General features: G+C 52.1%; 1 protein-coding gene across 5 annotated transcripts in view; it reads left to right on the top strand.

Moving 5' to 3' along the window:
- The window catches only part of NECTIN1 (nectin cell adhesion molecule 1), a 127,362-nt gene that overhangs the window by 63,479 nt on the left and 41,559 nt on the right, over positions 1-22,324 (top strand). The window contains exon 6 of one of the 5 annotated variants that reach the window (XM_080366877.1): positions 5,621-6,733. The exons of the other annotated variants lie outside the window; for them this stretch is intronic. Coding sequence (XP_080223003.1) covers positions 5,621-6,162 — 542 coding nt within the window. The 3' untranslated portion in view covers positions 6,163-6,733. Of the gene's footprint in view, positions 1-5,620; positions 6,734-22,324 lie in introns of those variants that run through there. 5 annotated transcript variants of the gene reach the window in all.

Below are 22,324 nucleotides of genomic sequence, written 5' to 3'. Positions count from 1 at the left end.
GCCCCAGCTCTGCACCCCCCGGGTTTCCAGGAGATAGGAGGCGATCTGTGGGTGCCCCGGGGAGGGGCTGTGGGGGTGTGAGGCTCTGTGCAGGTCCCTGCCCAAGGCGGGCAGCCCTGGCCTTGGATGCGAGACAGGCTGTGGGGCAGGAGGAACGGCTGGCAGGGGCTGACGGCCCACCCCCATTTGCTTGGCTTGAAGCAGGGAGTTATTTCCACACCGCCAGTGATCTCATCCCAGCAAGGTCACTGCAAACAGCCCGTGGGGCTCACTGGAGCCCTGTGCCATGCGGCAGCAGGCTTTTACTAAGGCTATTTTGCTAAGAGAAAGCCCTTTCTGGGAAGCGTTAAATCCCGAGCCCAGAGCAGGTGCACCCATAGCCCAGCCACTGGCCAGGGGCGACAGCAAGTGCTTGTGGCTGCTTTGGGTGGGGAGGCACAGGGCTGGGGGCTAGGGAGGAGCAAGCCTCGGGGGTCTCTCTGATGCTAATCTTCCGGATGGCGGGCGGGCAGGAGCGTCTGCTGCATCCTGTCTGATGGCATCTGTGCCAACGGCCCCTGTGGGAGCAGCGCTTGATTGACAAGCGATAGGTGACCTGACAGAGAGATTAAAACCTAAGACACGTTTGGCATCTGGCCTAAAAGCCGTCACACTCTGAAATGCCAGTGGCAGCTGCTAAACTTCTGGATTAATTGCCAGTGGTTTTTCCACCCCCACCGCCTCTTCTCCCCCCGCCTCCACCCCAGTCTGCACAAGGATAGCAGAAATCCCTGGTAGGGAGAGGGAAGGCAGGATAGCTTGAAGCTGGAGATGGGCATGCATTGGTCGGTGCAACGGCTGTTGTGAAGGAAAAAGGACAGCAGTTAGGTGCTGTGGGCTTCTCAAGTTGCAGCGCTGTCTGGGCTGAGGCAGGTCCAAGAGGCATCTCCTTATCTTCACTCATGTCCACGTCTGTAACACAGCAGGTCAAAGTCCTGGGATAATTTGGCGTGGACTGTACTGGCAGGGAAAGTTTGCCGTCAGCAATCTGTCTCTTAAAAACCCACATGATCACCACTGTATTTGCTGAGGCCATCTGGGAACTGGGAAGCTCCATGAATCCATTGGAATGAAGGTTGTTCCTCCTCCTCCCCGGAGCTGCTGCTCGCCCTGGCTGGAGCCAGCCAAAGGGCCCCCTGCTTCCCGTTGTGGGTGCTTGGTTTTGCAAGGCAGAAGGAAAGCCAGGGTCTTCCTCTGGAGGAGGTTGAGTGTCAGTCCCTTGGGCTGACACATATCCAGAAGGTAATTTCTCATGGGGTTTGACATTTTCCTCAATGCCCATGGCTACAGTGAGAATCTCAGCTGGTGCTGGCTGTTTCCTTGGCCCATATGATTGAAGGGAAAAGGTTGGAGATGTGACTTCAAGAAAAAATGTGTCCATGGGAAGTAGTATCTTTTAAAATATCTAAGCAGTGCGATGAGCAGAAGGGCTTTTGAAAGCTGGTTTCCTGTGGATCTGCATATCATAGAAGAATTACTTGGTGACTAAAAATACCCTTTTTCTGATCTGGGCCCTTCCTGCCCTTGGGAGCAGCCTCTTGTCCCTGTGGGTTCTCTGATGTCTAATGAGGCTTAGCTCCCACCTCTGCCAGGGATCCCACTCCAGTTCTCTCCAAGACCTTTACGATGGGGATAATTTTGGCTCGCTCTTCTTCTGTCAGATAGCACTGAAATTGGCCAGCAGGTTCAAAAAGCATTAGATAAGGAATTGATGGACAGGCGTGATGATTTGCATACGTCTCATTTTTGTTGGGAACCAGGCATTAAAAGAAAGATGTGATGTTTAAAACGTGTGGTTTTGAAGCCACTCGTGCGGCGGGGAAGGCCTGCTTTGCCTCCTGCGCTCCTGGGTGCTGCAGGGAGAGGCAGGAGCTGGGACAGGGGGATGCTCGGAGCGTTCCGCCTCGCAGGGAGCGGGGATCAAAGCGACCCTGTGTGCTGGGCCGGGTGCCAGAGCGCAGCCCAGGGTGACCCCCCGCCTGCCCGCGCTCCCAGCTGCCGCCCCAGCGCCCGGCTCCTGGCACCGGAACAGCAAAGCGGGGCTGAATGCAACAGCTGGCAGCGCCAGGCAGCGGGCAGATATTGTTGCTGCTTTAATTCCTATTCATACAGCGCTCCCTCTTTTTATGAGGGCTGGGGGGGTAGCGGGGGGGGGGAGGTTTTTTATGCTGGCATTAAAGCTTAGCTTGTTCCCCCTCCCTCCTCTCTGCTGTCTCCTGTTTCTCCAGTCCGCTTTTCACAGCAGCTTTAATTCTCTCCAGACTCTTCCTAATGGATTTTTCACATGGGGCCCCCAGCACGCTCAGGCCTCGCACCACTTTCCAGAAATTTCACGCACCCCTCGAACACAAAAAGGGGATCCTTTTCCCACAGTTCCCCCTGGCTCCCCAGGCTGCAGTCCCCTCCTTGGCACTCCCGGCACGGCGCTCGGTGGGTAGCGGGGTGGATGCCCTCCGTGGGGCTGGCACCGGGGCACCGTGCGCGGCGGGGGGTGCCGTGACGGAGGCCGCGGGGTGCCGGGGGAGCCGGGCCGGGGCGCAGGCCGGGGGCACGGCTCCCTCCCCGGGCCGGGCCGCTCCTGAGCCCGCGGCGCGGTCTGTGCCGCCATCCAGCGGCGGTGTCAGGTCTGGGCCTGGCCCGGCCCGGCCCGCTCCCGCCCGGCCGCCTCAGGCCGGCCTGCCCGCGGCCTGCCTGCCTCAGGCCCCCTGCCTGCCCGCCGCCCCCCGGCCCGGGCTCCCCCCCGCCGCCCCCCGGGGCCACTGGGCTCTCCCAGCTGCGGGGGAGCGCCGGGGGCGGCCGAGGCGGGGGGAGGAAGCCATGCGGGTAGCAAGGGGCTGCTTTGGGCTCACACTCTTCCCATCTTTCTTCTCCCTCTCTTCCCACAGTTGGGTTTTGTTTTCTCTGGCACGGTTACTGGGCCGCTGCGAGGAGGACGGGGATGGGATCCGAGCAGAAAATAGTTTGTTCCCTGCACAACGTGTGAAATCCAACGCAGCGCCGTGTCGCTGCCGTGGCCGCCAGCGGCGGGGCTGGCGTGTGGGCGAGTGCTGGGCCCAGAAATCTGTATGGAGCAGGCAGGAAAACATTCCCCCTTTGGCTTCATGCGTCCAACTTGGGCTGTTACGGAAGCTTTTAAGAGAAGAGTGGGCCAAGCTCCTTCAGAAATGGTGCACGGGCTTCTCCCGTCTGGGCTGTGCCTGTCCCAGAGGGGGAGGCAGCGGGGACCGGGGTGGCCCTTGGGACGCCGCTCCACCTTCGCAGGGTGGCTCTGGGACCCTGTGCGCTGTGGGGAAAAGTGAGGTCGGAAGAGGCTTCAGATCAAGGCTGTGGGGCTGGGGAAGCTAAAACATCTAGCCCCTGGGGTCTGAGGCAGCTTGCGGGCCTTTCCCAACACTCACTTTAAGCTCCAGGTGGACCCCTGCTTTGTGCCCAGTTTGGGGAACTGGGCGCCGGGGTTGCAGAGGCTGTGGTGGCAAGGGACAGGCCTGGGGAGGTGGCATGGGCAGGGGGGGAAAGGGCTGTGTGGATGCTTGTGTGGTTCAAGCTGAGCCCTCAGCAAACAGGACTACCATGGGATGGACGTGACATTTCTTGCTGTGTCTGCAGAGAGGTTTTGCATTAACCAGCTGGCTGTGACAAGCCTTCTGTTAATGCAACATGTGGTTTTGGCTTTCCAGAACCCAACCCTAGCTCCCTGTACTGAAACACATGCCCTCGCTCCTGCCTTGAAGGCTGTCTTTGGAAAGAGATGCTGCCTGCACAGTGTCTTGCTCCTCATTCTGGCTGCAGCAGGGACCCCCTCCATCTGTCAGTCCCCCAGCCTGGTCTGCCCGGTGTGCTGTTCTGTGTGTGGTTTCAGGCTCGTGGGGCTTTGCTCAAGGCAAGTCAGCACTGCAGAAACCAAGATGCTGTTATTGGGATGATGTCTCAGAAAAGGCGGGAATGAAACAGCTCTCAAACACAAGCGAAACGTTTATGCTGCGAGGATCAGGATCAGGCCAGCAATTGCTCGAATTCAGTATCCTTGTCCAAAATCTGCAGCTGTTTCAGGAACCGCCTCTACCCGGGGGAAGCTCTTTTCTCCCCTCCCTCAGCTGATGGGCTGAGCAGTGCTTCAGGGAAACCCACTCCCTGCCCAGCTCTTGCTTGTTCAGGACTTCTTGCCCTGATGCAGAAAGGTGGCTGCCAGCAGCAGGCAGTCCCACAGGCACATGAAGAGGGAGCAGGAAGCAGAATCTGCCTCATATCCCTTTCAAATTTGCTGCCTTGGAGCCCCTCCTTCCCCATTGCCCCATCCTGGCTCTTCTGGGAGGGCGTGCTGAAATTACTACTTGGTCTGCACTTCTCCTTGTCTGCCAGGGTAAAAAGTGAGGGCCAGAAGACTCCAGAGCAGCAGTAAAGGCTTGCAGCTTAGAGCAGGGCTGGCAGACAGGTCTTGGGCGTGGAAAAAGCGGTGTGAGGGGTCTGAGCATGGTGTGCGAGGGGTCAGAGCATGGGGTGTGAGGGGTCTGGGCATGGTGTGCAAGGGCAAGGCTGCCAGAGGGCATTAACCAGGTGCCTGCTATCAGAATTCAGAGGCAGGTGAAGGACTGAGGCAGCCACGTGGTGCTTAATGCCTCACGGACGTGGATGCTCAACAGGCAGCGTGTGAAAGCTGAGTTTGGCCAGGGGCTGTAACTGTGTCAAGGGAGTGTTAGGAAGGTTGATTTAAGTCCTGGATCGAACTTTATCTGTGCCAAAGTGTAAGTGTTCAATTGCACGAAAGAGAACTTTCTCATCTCTTTTCTCTTTCTGTTTTGAGTTGTTTGTTTTTTTTTTTTAAATAGGTCAGGGTAACTGTAGGAACAAGGTTAGCATGAGTAGCGGTGCTATGCTGGCCACAGCAACAGCAAAAGAGAAAGAAACAGTGGGGAGGTCTGTGTTGCTGTGCCAGGACAGCAAGTGGGTTCGGGAGCCAGCCGTGACGCTGAGCAGCACCGTACAGCCGCAGATCACTTGTGGGGTGGGTGGGAGGGGAGATCACAAGGTGCTGCTGCCTTCTGGCCTGACCTAGACTGGTTGGGGTCAGGCCAGGCTGGGATGCCGAGGAGGGGGATGCAAAGCTGGTGGGCCTAGCGTGGCATCTACGGGAGCAGTTGTGGCAGCTCGGTGCCTACCACTGGCTGGGGTTTGGGTCATGCTCCCCAGCAGGAGACTCTGGGTAGACTGGACCTGAAGTGTCACCCAGTAAAACGGAAAGCGTCTGGACTCAAGGCACTGGGCTTGTGGGATCTGAGCACGTCTGGAGAAACCAGGTTGGGTGGGGAGGGAAACACTGCTTCCAGCCTGCTGGGCTCCTGCATGAGGCTTGGCGAGCTTGGCACGGCACGCTGCGTTCCCCTTGCTAAGGCAGAGCTCCTGTGCGCTGACCCCCGGTGAGGATGCACCCTTTTCCCCTTTCCCTAGTTTTTCCCTTCCCTGTTCCTTACCCTCATCTTCCCACCCCCTCACCCCCCAAAAATGGCAATGAAAGCATGGAGGGAGGGCGCGTTTCCGCATGGTTTGACACTGTTCCCCCTTCCATCTGTCTTTTCCTACCCAGAATTTCCCTACACCCCGTCTCCAATCGATGATCGCAAATCCATGGTGCAGCCGAACATCCCCACACCGGTGATTGGGGGCATAGTGGGAGGAGTCTCGCTGGTCCTGGTGGTGGCCGTGGTGCTCTTTGTGGTACTCCGGCGCCGGCGTCACACCTTCAAGGGTGACTACAGCACAAAGAAGCACGTGTACGGCAATGGCTACAGCAAGGCCGGCATCCCGCAGCATCACCCCCCCATGGCCCAAAACCTCCAGTACCCTGACGACTCAGACGACGAGAAAAAGCCAGGCCCGCTGGGCGGCAGCACCTATGAAGACGAGGATGAGGATGCAGGAGGCGAGCGCAAGCTGGGTGGCCCCAACAAATATGAGGAGGATGCTAAGCGGCCTTACTTCACGGTAGACGAGGGGGAGGCGCACCCTGAACCTTACGACGAAAGGACACTCGGCTTCCAGTACGACCCCGAGCAGCTCGACATAGCGGAGAACATGGTCTCACAAAATGATGGATCTTTTATTTCCAAAAAGGAGTGGTACGTGTAGCTCGGCACCCCATTGCTACACACACACACAGAGACACAGACACACACACACACACACACAGACACACACACACGAGTGATGCCCTCCCACTCCCCCTGCATCCCTGCCAAGCGGAGCTGAGTGGAGCCGAGCGTGCCGCAGCCGCTTGCACACACACTGCACGCACGCCCACCCCCCGCACACGCACGCACGCCCCCGGCCAGCCCCAGGCGCTCAGCAGAGACTTTGGACACTTCCAGCACTGGCAGGACGGGCGGGCTGGGGCGAGCAGGGCGGGAGGGCAGCTTTGCTTACAGATCATTTTTGGGGCGTATGGGAGGTGGGAGGTTGGGTAATTATTTTCTCGGTTTTGGTTTTGCTTTTTAATTTCTCTTGACGACTTTCGTCCCCTTCTGTGGTGTTTGTATTGGTCGGTGGCTTAGGTGTTACTATTTGCTTTAACGACTGTTGCCCAGCCTGTATATTACACTCTGTTTGTGTCTTCATGTCTCAGAGTGCCCTTCAGCCCCACTTCCCTCCCCGAGGTTCCTCCTCCCACACTTCTCCCCTGAAACACTGGAATTTGTTTGTATGTTGTCTTCTTTGTATTTTTTTAACCTTGGGAGGGAGTCAAGTGGGATGTCTATAGGACAGAGGCCAGGAAAGCTTATGGCAATGGAAACATAGGTGCCGTTATCAGGTGAACTGATTTATTTTTTTTTCCTGATCACTTTTTTTCCAGTGGGGTCTGGGTAGCGTTCCCGTTGCCCACTGCATGCCTGGGGAGATCCACTCCCAGTTTTTAATGACTCAATAGAAGGAAAATGAGGAGAAAGGGGGGAGAAAAAGCCCTAGAACAAACCCCAGGTGCATGGGCTGATAGCAGGGCAGGGAAACAGAGCTGCCATTTTTCTCCTACAATTCATTATTTCCTGGCTTTTCATTTTCTGTCTTTGTTTGAGTGTTCTTTTAAAAGAAAGAAAAGGAGTATTTATTGCTGACATTTTTTCCCCTGTGATGGCTCAGAGAAATGCTGGCTCTTTTTGTTCTTGTTGCTGTTGTTGCTAGTACCAGCCACAGAGCAGTTAACTCTGGCACAACAGTTGTGCATGGCGTGTCATGCACGCACCCTGCTGCCATTGCCAGGGGAGGGGACCAACCGATACCACTTTGCTTCTCCCACAGACTCACTGCCTTCAGCTCTGGTCTGCAGACCCTGGCAGGGCAGATCTCCCAGGGTACCATTCAGTGTCTTTGAGGGCTTCAGTACAGGATCAGGCCCCTAAGTTTTATTATACCACTAAGACTTAATTGTCATGTGTTTACACTTATTTTATTTTTTTTTTTTCCTTTGGGGTCAGAGCACGGGGGTGCTTTTCTCTAACTCTCCTAGCAACAGCCTCGGCCCTTTGATATATTGCTTAGTCTGCATTGATTGCCACTTCTTCAGTTTCGCATCCCTCTTCTAAGCAAAGGCTTGGTAGACTGCACAGGAGTGAGTGAGCCTGGGGTATTGATCTCGTCCTCCTCCCCCTGAGCCACTGCATTGTGATGGGGAGGCTTGGATTGCTGCTATCTCTGCTCTGTGAATAAATGGGATTCCAGACTTCAGGGCCCTCTGTCTCACACTGACCATATCCAAATTAAGATTCACTGGGTTGGGGCTTATTTTTCTTTTTGTGGGTTGATTATTTTTTTTTTAATTTGATGTATAAATAAATCTTTTGTTTGAAAAGAAATCCCCAGTTTTCTGAGCTGTGTTATCATGCACATCTAAAAATAGCAGGACTAATTCTCCTCCTGCCTTACCCGCTGGGTTTTGTTCCATAGCATCCAGCAGTTATCCTGCTACAAAAGGGAGGGTGGAGAGTTAGACCCACGCAGATGAGTCAAGGTCAGATCTCTGATCCAGGCAGCCTCCAATGCTTTCCTTTAGTGTGTGGTGCTTGGTCCAGACAACGTGAAGCTCAGCCTGAGCCATCCACAGTCTGTAGCTTGCTCTTATTGCGTTAGTGGTGTAGGGGAGTGGGAAATCCAATTGTTACGCTCTAATCTTTCTGCTGTTCCTGCCAGCCCTCCAGGCTTCCTGGCTTCTGGCGGAACAGCCAAATGACACAGGAAGGCTGCTCTATGTCCGCTGGAAGCAGGGCACAGAGGTTCCCTTGCGATCTCTTCGGCCAAACCTTAAAAAACACGGGTAAACCTTCACATGTCTGTCCAGTGCCACCAGAGCACCCTGCTACCAAGCATTGTCCCAGTAAAGGAAATGAAATCTCTAGCATCTCTCTGTATCTTGATTACTAGTAGGGGCTGATTATTCTAGCGAGGTGGGTCTCTTCTTCCAAATAACAAGCAATGGCACAAGAGGAAACGGCCTCAGGTTGTGCCAGGGGAGGTTTCAATTGGATATTGGAAGGAATTTCTTCAGCAAAAGGGTCGTCAAGCTCTGGAACAGGCTGCCCAGGGAGGTGGTGGAGTCACCACCCCTGGTGGTATTTAAAAGACGTGTAGATGGGGTTCTTAGGGATGTGGTTTAGTGGTGGGCTTGGCAATGCTGGGTTAACTTCCCTCTGGTGCCTTGGGATAACAGCATACACAGGGCTTTAATTCCCCCAAGTGTGAACCCTGTAATCTGGATCAGGACAGAGCAGCATTGCTGAGCACTGAACCTTAGCCACAGCTTACTTTAATGTAACATGGGGTGTGCTCAGAGCCTGCACAGTTTGTGGTTCAAAGATAATTTTCAACAAAGTCCATCTCTCAAGTGAATAATCCTTTAGATCTAAATTTCACAACTAGGCTCTAAAAAGGGTTGTGACAACGCCTCCAACACCAGACTCTGGGTGGTTCATGACCAAGCAGAGAGTGGAATTTGGTGGCACAGACCCTCTTCTGCAAATTTCCCCCAGCACAGATAAAAACAGCAAGGAGATGTATTTGGAATAAAACAACCTTTTATAAAATCTGCAGGGTCCAGCAGCAATTCTTTCACGTTCTGCATTAGTCACAGGCAGGGGCCGCTGATCTGATCTAGTGAATTCACATTGCACTGACTCCGCAGCACAGTGGGGCCTTAGCCCACAGTGAAGCTGTGTCCTAAACACCAAAGATACAAAGCCTTGCAAATGGAGCAGAAGGGCCTGGGAGCAAAGGGACGGTATGACTCAGTTCCTGAGTTAAGATGTGGCTTGCAGGAAATACGAACAAGGTGCCCTAAGAAATATGCTTTGGTCGTTATTAGCCCTGCACTTCGAGGTGTCGTTTTTTGAGATGTAGCCTCCTTGGCTTATTCATTGCCCATTCACACACTGTCCATGTAATTAGCTGAATGGGGGCTCAGAAAAACAGTGGGACTCAGAGGAAGAAAAGGAGACAGCGGAGCGATACGGCATTTCCAAGCTAGAGCCTATATACGGTTCTCTTTCTGCTACATCACGTTTTGCTCCCCAGTACTGCACCAGCACAGGTCTAGGAAAGAGCTCAGCCACTTAGCTTATCAGAGTGGTTCAGAAGAGGGCTCAAATGATTATTTTCCATCCAGAACCTGGGAAAGACTGGAGTGGAAGATCCTCAGACAGTATCGCCTGGCACAGCAGCAAGGTATCCTGCAAGTTCAAGGTTCAGCAGTGCATTCTACTCATCTGTGGGCCCCTCAGCATTAGTCCATTGGTGCAATTATCCCCACAGCCATGGAGTAATGCCACCTCTGTGCAGTGATTTGCATCTTGCTGTCCCTTGCAAAGTCAGCTAATTGGCCAAGAGACTCTTGGGCTGGTAATTAGCCAAGTGATTAGCCATTAATCCATAGCAAGGTAGAAGAAAAAAGAAGTGTGGGGGAAAAAAAAAAGACTGATGTTTCATCTGAGAGCCATTTTGATCCAGTAATAGCATCACTCCCTTCTCTGGGTTAAATTGCTCTGCGGGGGCCCTTGGAGGGAATTAGATCAGCTTTTCCACCAGCATCAGGAAGAAAGTGGTACCTGTCTCTACCCAAATGTGAGGGTGAGCTCAGGGGAGATGCCAAATTGAAGACCATGTGCATCCTGCTTCCTGGGAGGTTCTGCAGCAGGGTGAGGGTGATGGAGACCCCAGGGGCCTCCTGGTGCCAGGGCTGCGGGGAGGATGCAGAGGGGAAACCTGTTCTTTCCTTGGGGGATGGCGGTGGTTGTCCCTTTGTGCCTGTTCCTCACAGCGGGCCAGATTTCTGGCAGGCTGGAGTCAAGCTGTTGATTTTAAATGGTGACGCACTTTTCATGTGCGCTCGCAGGCTGGGCCAGCTGGGTCACCTCCCCGAGGGACCCTCCGGCTGCCTCAAGTGAGGCAGAGGTGCTAAGACGGTATAAAACATCCCTGTGGGACCCAGCAAAGAGCAAGGGGAAGCTTCCAGTTGGGAGATGGAAGGTGTTCGTTGTGGCATCCCTGCTTCACAGCCAGCGGTGGAGGATGGGGTGGGGACCCCAGGCTACCTCTCCAGTCAGGGTACTGTACATCCCCATCCTCTCTCCGTTCCCAGCACTGCCGTGGGCACAGCGTTGGCTGCCTCTCTGCCTAGGTGCTAGGGACCTGCTGCTCTCCAGGAAAAGCTCGGTTTTACGCTGGACCTGAACTGGTGTGTCACATTAGTTACACCTGAGCTGGCTTTCTGCCTGGGAAGCACCGTCACACTGCTTGGGGACTGGGTGTTGGCCTTGGAGGCACGGCCAGTTGCTGTACCTTCACTGCAAGGGATCATTGTCCAGATCCCTTTGCTGGGTTCTTGCCAGTGAAGAGACATAACAGTGTGGAGCTTTTCCCTTCCCAAGCCCTGATCTTGGATGGCAACTTGAGGCAAAACTTGTGGTACCTCAAGATTAAGATGGGCAGATGGGAAAGCTGAACAGGCAGATGAGAGGGAGGTCAGTCTGAGCCCTGTGGTACGTCACTCAGGGTCTCCCCACCACCTCAGCGAAGAAAATGCAGGTGAATTTGTGCTGAGCTGAGCCCCCAGCTCCTTCCCGGTGTGTACTCAGGGAGCCCTATTGAAGCAGACACATCTGTGTCACAACCCAAAACAAGCCTGTAGTTTATGTACAAAGACACCCCAGCTGTTTTCCTGCTGGGGCTTATCTCTAGGATTATTCATTGCAATTCACCCTAGTGATGTTATTTTCCCTTATTTAATTATGAGATATTTTTTTTCCCTGTTGTTAAATCATTTTTTGTTCAGCCAAGGGAAAAAAAATAAAACAAAAAAAAAACCAAAAACTTGAAGATTTCTTAGTAAAAAAAATCAAACAAACTGGAATGGTAGCACCAAATTGATTGCAAAGACATAGGGGACAAAGGGAGCCATTTTCCTGATGTTGAGTCAAAAAAGAAACACAACAACTGTTCAGCAGAAATCACTGAGGGTTAGAGAGAGAGGGATGCAAAAGATTGATCTCCAAGCAATTAGAGAAGGGAATGCAATTAGAATGGGGGCTGCTGCTCTCCTTTGCTGTATTTCTTTTCTATATACAAGCGCACACACAGCTTCTCGGCGTTTCAGCACTGGTGGTGATGCTCAAAGAGCGGAGGGGACCCCCCCCCTGCCCGGCTGAGTGCGGGAGGTGGGCACGAGTGGTGGGCACGAGTGGCGGGCAGGCACGAGTGGCACGCCTGCGGGCTGCACGGCGCTCGGAGGTTTCTTACTGTGGAAATGGGGTTGGCATCCCAGGCCCATCTTGTCCCAGGAGGAGAAGCAGTGGGGCAGGTTGTCGCCTTTTGCCAGCAGCTTCAAATTCACTGCAAGGCGGCCACCTTCACTTGGGTCTGTTTGCTCTGCTGGGCGGTGAGCCCCGCTGGGGAGAGGAGATGCTGCCAGCATCATGTGCACTGATGCATGTTCTTTATTCTGCGGGGCTTACGATAGCACTTTACCCTCCCCCAGCCTGCAGTTTCACCCCCCTCTTTCCCTCCCCTTCGTATTTAATGCAATTTGCTGTCAATTTGAGCTACTCCTTGGGAGAGGCAGGCAAAGCCTTGGGGCAGGGGAGGGTGCGAAGGAAGGTCTAGGGTCCAACCACTGCCTCACCATCACTCCTAAACCTCCCGGCCCCTGCCCAGGGGCTGCAGCACGGGGTGGGGAGGACCAAGGGCTGGACCTGGCGGAAGGGCCGGGGCACAACACAGCCAGGGCTGGGGTGCCGGAGCAGGGGGTGCTGCCTTCTGCCACGGGGCAAAGGGGAGAATTCAGTCCACCAGCAAGGGAAGGAAACCCAAGCCTTAGAGAGGGGGATGAGTTTGTACTTTGGACCAGTGTGACTTTCCATATGTAATTTACCTGGGGGTGAATGTAACAAGCATATGGAGTCAGATCCTCCACTAGCATGAACTATTATTGGTGGAGGTGCTCTCGCTGAGGATCTGGTTTTTCTTTTCTTTTGCCTTTCTTTTTTTTTTAACATGATTCCTTAACTCCAGTGATTTTATCTCGCTTTTTCTTCTTCCTCTTGCTGTAATTATCATTGTGGAATAAAGACTACAGACAGACAAACAACCCCAACCCCACCTTTTTTTTTTTTTTGTAATCTGTGTTGTAAGTGCTTTTGTAAAAAATAAAAAATAAAAATAATAATAATGTAATGGACTTTTATGATTTTTGTTTGGTTTTTGTTTTCCATCCTTTGTAATTTGTTTGTTTGGGGTCGGGGGGGGGGGCATTTTCATGGTTATAATTTGTGTGGGCGGGGTGTTGCATCACCCTTCCTTTTACTTGTATAAAAACCAATAGTGGCTCAGCTGTGGAAAAAAATGTACTTTTTTATAAATAAAGAATTTTAAAAAAAAGAGGCATTCTCCTTTTTTGTGTGTGCATCTATGACTGCGTCGTTCCGCAACCTGTGACTGGTAGCTGTAAGGAGAGTCACAGCAGCAGAACTGCTTTCTGTGCCACAGAATGGCATCTGCTTTCCAACAAGCTTGGTCTGTTCCCATGATATGCTGTATTGTGTAACGGGACTTGCTTGCAGGTGAAGGCTGAAGGCTAAGGGTTAAGATCTCCAAAACAGCAAGCAGCCTGGAGAAGGTAGGCAGGGAATGACTGGTTTTGCCATTGACATAGGTGATATTGCGTGAAATTCCTGGACAGCAGATTTAAGATAGACAAGAGGAGGTGGGAGCGTTTCCCCTTATCACTGTAAGCGGAGAAATGCCTTGTCAAAGGATGCTGCTCATGCCAAAAGCTAACCTGAGCTAGAAAAGTGGCTAGAGAAACCTAGGGAAGAAAAATTCATCAAAAACTATTAAAAGTTGCTACACTGTCTCTAGCTTAGGAAGTCACTAAGTTGCTGTTTGCTATAGCAGATGGGACAGGCTATTGGAAAAATGTCAGTACACGCTTGTTCTCTTCTTACATTTTCTCTAGGCATGTGAGCTGATGTCAGGGCCAGGATACTGGTCCAGGCCAATCTTTGATTTGACACAGCAGGATGTTCCTATAGTGCAATACTGGACTACCATGACGATTGTGCATCAAAAACATCTAAATGCTGTAGGGATGCTAAGGCTCCATTGGGAGGTGGGGTCAGTCAAACCGCATCCCTGTATCTCCATTACTGATCCCTGCACTGGGAAGAACAGTTTGCCTTTCCCCTTTCCTCCTGCTTCCTGACTGTAAATACACGCTACAAAGAAAGCCTTGTTCCCAAAGAGCGAGCCAGACACCTCTGCAACACCCAGAATTTTTCAAGGGAGGGAGAGGCAAAGCAAGCAAGAAATCAGAGGAAACGTGCGTGCTCGTCCTTGCACCGTTATCAGCTGGCACTTTGCTATGTCCCTGGCCTAGAGGGTGGAATACTCCCTGGAAAAGGGTTTTTGCACCCAGCTTCAGCCTGTGGGTGATCTGCTGGAGATCTGAACCAAAACACAGTACTCCCCAGAGTGAGAGGGATCCTGATCCAGATCTGCACTTGAACTGGTCTCCATTTTGAAGAGTTGAGCTGGATGGAGAGGGAAGTGTTCAGAATTAGGCTGGAAAGGAGTGGTTTGGTGCAGACTGTTCATTCCGTCGGCAGCGAAGCAGGCCTGTAGCATGTGCCAGAGCAGCAGGAGGCTCTTTGATAACAGGCTCGATGATCAATGCATTGTGTGCTGCTTGGCACAGGCTCCCTCCAAACCCCATGCCACTAGCGGAGCCAGTTCTCAGTCATTCTGCTGAAAAAGGTGTGTGCTGAGCATCTCGCTTTGGAAGAGGTTAGGGATAGCCTTGGGGGAGGCTTTCCTCAGATGAAAAGGGAGGAAAAGCCGGGAACACTTATTATCAGGCTTCCGTGTGGCCAGCAGAGTTGTGACCACTGTCTGGGCTGTATCTATATATCCACATATTTTACTCCTCTCATTTGCCCCTCTCTGCCAGGTCCTCTTAGCAATGACAGCTGTTGGAAGTGCAGCTTTGCTTCAGCTGCAGTTCAGGACAGTAGCCCCAGGAGCAACCACGACAGCAATGCAGAGGGGCAGCATCCTACAGAACTGGATCCCCAGTCGCTGGCTCAGCCACATCAGCCAAGTTTGGGGGTGGGGAGAAAGGGGAGGAAGAAGAAGAGCACCAGAGAGCCGAGATGGGGGGTCTAAGATGGAAAGAAGGATAGGAGGGGCTATCTGCCCATGGTCCTGCTGGGATGAGCCCCTGGGAAATGCTGTGCTGATTTCCCAGGCCACGTCTTACAGTTAAGCGTTGATGGATAAAACCCATTGCATGGGGCCTCTTCTCAGCAGCTCAGGTTGCAGAGAGCTGAACACAGCGGGAACAGACTCCCATGCAGCCCCTAAGTATTGTGTTTCTCTGGAACGAAACAGAAACACGTTGGGGACCGGAATGCCAGAATGCCTGTAGCCCATGGAAAAATGGCAGCGTGGCTTGGATCTGTTCTCAAAGCCACATCTCTGCAGGCGAGCGCTGCTGGCCACAGAAGCAACTTCAGAGCCCTGGCAATCAGCAGAGGTGCCAGCAGGGTCAGGGGAGGAGCTGGCTCAGGGCAGGAGGAGATGAACAAGAAGCTCGTGTTTGCGTTTAGGCTGTATGCCCACAGCTGAGCATGTGTCCAGTACATCTCCAGGGAGGGAGATGTACACAGAGATCAGGGATGAAGTGTCCGTGATGAAGATACAGAGCCAGGTTCCCAGTTGGTGCAAGTCCAACTTTTCCGACTGTGGTGCAGTTACACTTATTTCCACCCATACAAATGCATGTGACCCAAGGAGGATTTGTAGGGAGAGTGAGATACAGTCCAGTGTCATCAGGGAGTTACCAAGCAACCTGGGGTTAATGCCTGGCACAACGCTCAAAACCAGGTGGATCTCCCAGGGATCCGAATTCATGACAGAGTCAGAACTGGAAGTGCGAGAGCCAAAGGGCTCCAAGTGACAGAGGAAAAGCAGTGTAACCAGGAGATATTTAACCAGGAGATGTTAAACCAGGCTAGCTGTGACGAGGTGGGAGCTTGAGGGGCACTGGAGACAGGTCAGGTCATAGAGCAGCAGTCCAGAAATATGTGAGCTTCGATCCAAAATTCATTGTGAGTTAAGAGGCAATCTATGCTCGAGTTCAAGTTGGAGCACTCAAGGTGACATATTTAATTCTCCTAGAGCCAGTGCTGGATAAATTGAACTGAGAGAAACTTGCCAGTTTAGAACAGCGCGGGGTGAATTACTTGTAGTAACAAATAAGTTTGATTAGTTTTTTTCATGGTTTCAGAGTATTTGCAATCTTGAGTTTGATTTGTATGAACATATTTGTTAGAGGAAATTATTTTATGCAAATGTATTCCAGCCGGGGGACCTGTGACATGGAGAAGTGCTGTTGAGCCTCAAATGCCCTCGGCGGTGCCTGGCAGAAGGCAAGGAGGGCTGGTTCACTCCTCCTCCAAACAAGGCATTTCACAGCCTTCCCAGACGTGTTTACTTGCAGGCTCTTTCTTACATAGTATTTGCAGAACAAGGATCAGCCCGTAAAAAAAAACTGGGTATGCGTTGCACTCCTAAAATTTTACATGCTAGCTAGCAGAAATCAGAGTCGGGCATGGTTGTGCAAGCAAAGCAGGGGCACAGCAAGGTAAATGTGTACATGATTAAAATGTAGGTTTACAATGTTATACCCGCCCCCCCAGGGGCTAGTTATTGAAAAGTAGTAATTTATGGATACCAGCCATTGGAGTTGCTCCCTTAGCCGCAGCAGTTGAGGTAGATGTTGTGGCCTCATCCAAGCCCAGCGCCAGGTGAGTCAGGCACACTCCCTGCTCCAGAGAGTTCACAACTGCTGAACCAAACCCAGATCCTCATAGGAAACAGGCAGAGGTTTTGTCTGGACTGTATGGAATTTGGGGAAGAAAATGGCTTGCGTGGAAAGAGGCACTTAATGCTCTTTTTGCAGAAAACACCGTCCTGTGGTTTGCCGGTGAGATCAGGAGGGGCAGTTTAGTGCTGGCTGAATTCCGGGAGATGAGTATGGATCAAATCTTAAGAGATCAAAGGCAGTACCCTTTGAGGAGCTGTAAGAGGAAGGGCTTTCTCCGTTTCATTAGTGCCTGGTTGTCAAGCTTGCTCCTAGCCTTGCACCTGAGTCCCTGGTATATCTGGAGCTTTGCAAAGTGAATTCTTTCCCCCGTCCATCTGCCTGTGAGACACCACTAGCCCCATGGTAAAAGGGTACCTGAATGTTTCCATTTCTCCCTTATCTCTCTGTTCCTCTCAAACTCCTGCCAGCCTGTTTATCTCACAGTTTTGAAAAGAAAATTGCCAACTTCACACCTGTCAGGTTTAACTGATTGCCTGTCACTTGGAGGGAAGGAGTCCAGCTGTACGGCCCTGGCTGCACAGGCTGTGCTCACCAGGGGAAATGTCTCCATCGCACGAGGGAAAAACCACTTCATTTCCCATCTCCTGGCCTCATCTCATTGTCCTACTGTATCTCCCAGCCCTTTCAGTTGCTGCTTTTACAGTAGCTTTCTGCTGGCACAGAGTTTTGTCCGCCCAAGGAGCTGATCCCATCATGACGCACTCATCCCCCAAGGTCCGTAATTTCCCCGCTGTGCAGAAGGGTGCCCTTCCCCAAGCAGGGCTGATACAGAGAAGCGAAATGACTTCAGCAAAGGTGTGCGGAGGACCAGGGAGAAGGCTCAGAGCTGGTCTCAGGAGATTTAAATCCAGAGATCTATATCCTTATCTTGCTCATTGGAGCACACTTCTGCTGATGGGACACGTACAAACCACACTCGCTGTCACCATCCCCAGCACGTGCATTTCCACGGCTCCGGCGCAGACCCATTCCACCATCCCGCCTGGATCTGCAGAATCTGGAGGAGACTTAATTCTGGCCGTGCCCATTCTGGTAGCCTAGCCAAGGAGGAGGCAGGAGAAGGAGCAACAAGTAGGAGGGGCACCCCATCCAGCTGCTGCCAGCTGTGCGAGGGCCACGGCTGTTGATACGACTGCTGCAGCTGTCTGGTATTATCAATGGATACTGGAGCGGGAATGCCGAGTCTGAATGGCTCGAGTAAACACTGCAGAGCAGTTCAGAACTAATGGCATGGGGGCTTTATAATAGGAAGGAAACATAATTAAATAGAAATTAGTCACTTAAATGGTCACTTCCTGGGGTTTCGTTGATGTCCGATTAACTTAACTTTTAATTTGCATAAGCAATAAATGTTTAATTATGTTATTAATATATTTGAGTTGAGGAGCTTATGGGGTTTTATAATTGGCATTTAACTAGATAGTTCCAGCATATTAACTGATGTTTTATAGCTCCATGCAAGGTTTCCCAATTATAACTGACCTAAAAATTTGCTTGGAGGACCTGCCTTGAAAGTGTTACCTGAGCAACAGAACAGGGGGAGCTGAAGAGGAGGATGCGTGGAGGGGACTGAGGAGCATGAGCAGGCAGCTCTGCACCCTCCACTACAGGGGCTCTGAGACCCCTTTCCCCCCCCTAGAATGCTCTTTCCTCAAGGCCCCTAACCCTCCCTGTGTCGGAGAGGGTACAGAGATGTAGAGGGGGGGAAGGCTTGTCCCTGGGTTCCAGCATGACCTTGTGACTGATCAGCTCTGGCAGCCTCTGGGACTCTTGCGTTCAATTCCCAGACCTTGCTTGTTCCCCTGCTGCAGGTCGGCACCAGTTTCTTTCTCACCAGGGAGGCGTTAGGGAACATCATTTAAAGTCCAGTTTCAATAGACTTACCAAAAAGCTATACTCAGGCCTCTTCTCTGTTCCTCCCTTCTGGGTCCTCTTCCTTTTAAAAATACAGGTGCTGCAGCAGCGATGCGGAGTGTTGCAATGGCTGAATTACAATGTCCTGTGTCTATTAATGGGCTTCTTTACAAATCCGCTGACCCCTCTCTCATCCAGGCATTGCTAAGGCGCTGGGGTGCTCGTTGCTCCCACAAGCCCTGTGAAAGGACTGAGCAGCATCTGGCCCACCACCCCTCCTTGCGGACTCTGTAGAAATGTGCCCACTGACAGTGATTCCTTCTTGACAGCTCCTTCTAAGACCTGTCAGTTAGCAATCCTTAATCTACTTTCTATTCCATCTCTACGCTTACTTTGATGAGATGACTGGTTTAGTAGGCAAAAGATGGCATTGTGTTTGACTGACAAGACCTATTTCCCATGAACCACGTAGACTGGCATCGACTGTATTCCTGCCTTTTAATTCTTTATTAACTGGAACCTGTGTTAGGCTTTTCTTTGGTGCCAGCATATCACCCTATAGTATTCAAGTAATTCTCAGTCCTCTTCCAGTCTGCTAGAATTTAACCTTCTAGAATTTAATTATTTTAACAACTAATAGAAACTAAGAGCAGTGAGTTAGGGATCTCCTCAGCTAAGTCTTTCAGCCTGTTTGCTTATAATAAGTGAAGTATCCAAGGAGATGATGTCCAGCAAGCTCCTCAGCTTGTTCTCCTCAAACACGCAGATATTGTTTTGTCATCTCAGAAACCACAAACAAATGTCTGTTGGTCTCCAGAGACAGGTCATGAATAGTTATTCCAATCTTTTGCCTTTTCTGAATCATCCTCTTGGCCACATCCATCTGGTAAAGTGCCTGTAGAGCATTGCAGAGATTTTGGTTATTCCTGTCGTATTCCCCAGGGTAACCCTAGCTCTTGTATCAATCACCTGTCCTTCACAACTGCTCCTTCATACCCAGCTTTTCCATTTGACCTGTACTGGAAATGAAGGAAGCTCCCCATGTGCATGCTAACAAACCCAGCTGAATAAGGTTACGTGGCTAAAGATCGGTTACACGCTAAGGCAGAGGATATCCTGCAGAACTTGGGAGGCTTTTAATAAGTTAGGAGGGAAGGTAAGTTGGGAGTCTTTAATTGCCATTAACAGGATGGAGCAATCAGGAAGAGGGTCAGGAATATGGTCTGAGTTGCCTCCTGCGTCGCTGTCTCTCTGCTGGAGCACGACTGGATGGGGGCAGCCAGGAGGTGCTGCAGCTGCCCTGGCGCAGTCAGTGCAGGCACAGCCACTGTCCTGGCTTGGCAGAAGCAGCTCTCACCCTCTGCGCTGCCAGGAAGATGGGTGTGAGGAGCAGGAGGGGAGGCGCTGGCACTAGGGTCCAGGTCAGAGCCACATGAGCATCCAGTAGGTCCCTTCTGGCACATCACTCCAGAATGGCTGGCAGCTCCAGGAGCTGAAGAGTCATTCTTTTGTCGGGACTGCAGCAGGTCTCAGGGGGATTTGGGAAGCTGTGGGAGAGGAGAGAAGGGAAGGGGGGGTGTGAAGAGACACAGCAGCCTCCAGCCCTACTTGCTGCTGCAGCTAGCAGGGGAGATGGGGGAACTGTAGCCCTGTCCACCTGCCCATTTGCACAACTCTTCGTGCACTTTTGGCCAGATGACAGAAGCGGAGCAGTTCCTCCTCGCCCTGCCGCACATACCCTGTGTCTGCACCTAACTCCCAGCCGTCTCTCTGCATAGATGCTAACAGAGAGCTGATCTCATCCTTTGGGGACATCCAAGATACAGCTGCCCCGTGCTGTTAAGCACCCCAGAGACAACAGGAGACAAATATGGCCCAGGGCATGTGGCCAAGCAGATCGAGACCTCCCAGGAGCGCTGCTGAAGACTGTTGAGCAAATTAACTCTATTAACGCAAATGATAAGACTCTGAGCTGCAGTCCCTGTACCTTCTATTTGACAGAATTCATCTGGTGGCTGCTTGTAATAGCATGACCTTAATGGACTCATCAAGGGAGCAGGGCTGTATCTCTGGCTAAACATGGATTTGGGACCACGCTGTGCTCTGGGCAGCTATAGCAGGCTGCTAAGATCAAGAAAGACACACTCTGGTGTAATGGGGTTCAGGATCTGGCCCCTTCATCCCTCCAGGAGAGGCAATTTCAAGTGTCATCACCTCCTCGAAACCGTACAGCACAAGAAATAAATTACTAAAGGGACTTGATTGTTCATTACTCTGCTGAGCTGCAAGGAAATGAAGCAGAACTAAAATTAAGGGCTGGGAGGCAGAGGAAACGTCAGATAACATTTCCCATCTTCTCCAGGGCCCATCTTCTCCCCCAAAACAGGCTGGGGTACTCTCCGTACTGCTGCACTGAGCTGTGAGGGCCCAGACTCTGGAAAGGCAGAGGGGTCAGTGGAGCTGGCCAAGCAGGGTGGAGGAAAGGCAGCGTGAGGTTTGTGCTGGATTTGGATTGATGGGTTAAGGCAACAAGGTCACTTCTGGCCCCTCTTTGCTAGAGCCACCGAGTGGCACAGAGAGACAGGGACATCCCAGAATCCGGGGTTAATGCAGATATTCCTTGGCTGGGTGGAAAGCGCAGTGAAGCAGCATGCGTGTGCACATACAGAGGGGCTCAGTTTCTGTGGGTGGGCACCACTGCAAATAACTGCTTGCTGTTGCACCCTCTTAACAACTGGCTCTCACTGTTGCGCAGAAACGACTTTGCTAAGCTCCTTCCTAAGCTCTCAAACCACATTTCCAGGTGCTGTTTAACAACTGCTACATTTTGCTCCAGGAGTGGAAGGAAAACCAGCCCAGTAAGAGGTATCTGCAGGGGACCTCCCACTACAACAGCTACTCTGCAGAAGTCAGTCCTGCTGGATCCCATGGGGTTAACACACTGCTCCTATTGCTGCTATCCAAACCCCATCCCTGTTAGTGGCCACTGGGAAGCATCGCAAGGCAAGGTCACCAGGAGTTAAAGCCGCATTCCAGACATGCTTTTGCAGCCAGCAGCTACTTAACCAGATGCTACTTAACCAAAGATGACTCTGTTGCTTCCTCTGCAGGAGAGGAAAGGGAGAAAGCTGGTCATTACTGGAGAGAGCGGAGATGCCTCCACCCTCGGGGAATGGCAAAGCAATTGCCTTTGCTGGAATGTGTGTGAAATCTCCACTAATATCAAGCATATCCATGTGTCCCCTTGTAGTGGGCATGCTCTTCAAAGCAGGCACCCCAGCAAGGGCTGGATCTGCATCACACTGCCAAGCTCTCCCAAAACCTCATCAGACAGGCAGGTGGTTTGCGAAGTCTTTAAGTGCCGGTTGGGCTAGCAGAAATTAGAGACGAAAGCGAAGTGGGCAGAGATCTTAAAGGGATGCTGTGATTAGTACCCAGACAGTGGGATGGATCCCCATGCTCCAAATGCACTCAGGGCCCAGGGGCTACCCGGTCATCTGGTCTGCAGCAGAGAGGAATTAGAGAGGGGATGTATCAGGTCACTCCTAGAGGGGCTTGGCCCTTGTGAGGGATTGCCACTTGTGGGAGGGAGAGGAAGGACAACACAGAGAGCAGTCAGGAGCATTTGTTTACCTAACCACCCTTGGCGACACTGGGGTTTTGGCCCCGCTTAAAACACACCATATAACTGAGACCCCCCCAGCCCCCGTTTGCTTGGGCCATGCACGGGGAGGCACAGCAGCCAGCGGAGCAGCCGCTGTGGGAGGCGAGCATCCCTGGGCAGGGGGGATTTCCAGGGGAAAGAGGCTGAAGCCCTGTGCAGCGGCGGGACGGCAGCCATGGCTTGGCACTCCCATGTGTGGTGGCTAATTGTGTAAATGAGTTACATCAACAAACACCCCTGGGGAGAGGCTGTGACGGCTTTAAAATTCCTTCTGACTTATATCAGGGCATGGAGGCAGAAGAGCAGCTCTGCCTTCACTTTGGTGTTTAACCTTTGTTTGGCTGGCTGCATCT

Source organism: Falco punctatus (genome assembly GCF_963210335.1).
Source record: "Falco punctatus genome assembly, chromosome: 16".
NCBI lineage: Eukaryota > Metazoa > Chordata > Aves > Falconiformes > Falconidae > Falco > Falco punctatus.
The sequence above is the reverse complement of the archived record's forward strand: the minus strand, read 5'-3'. Positions and strand labels throughout refer to the sequence as shown.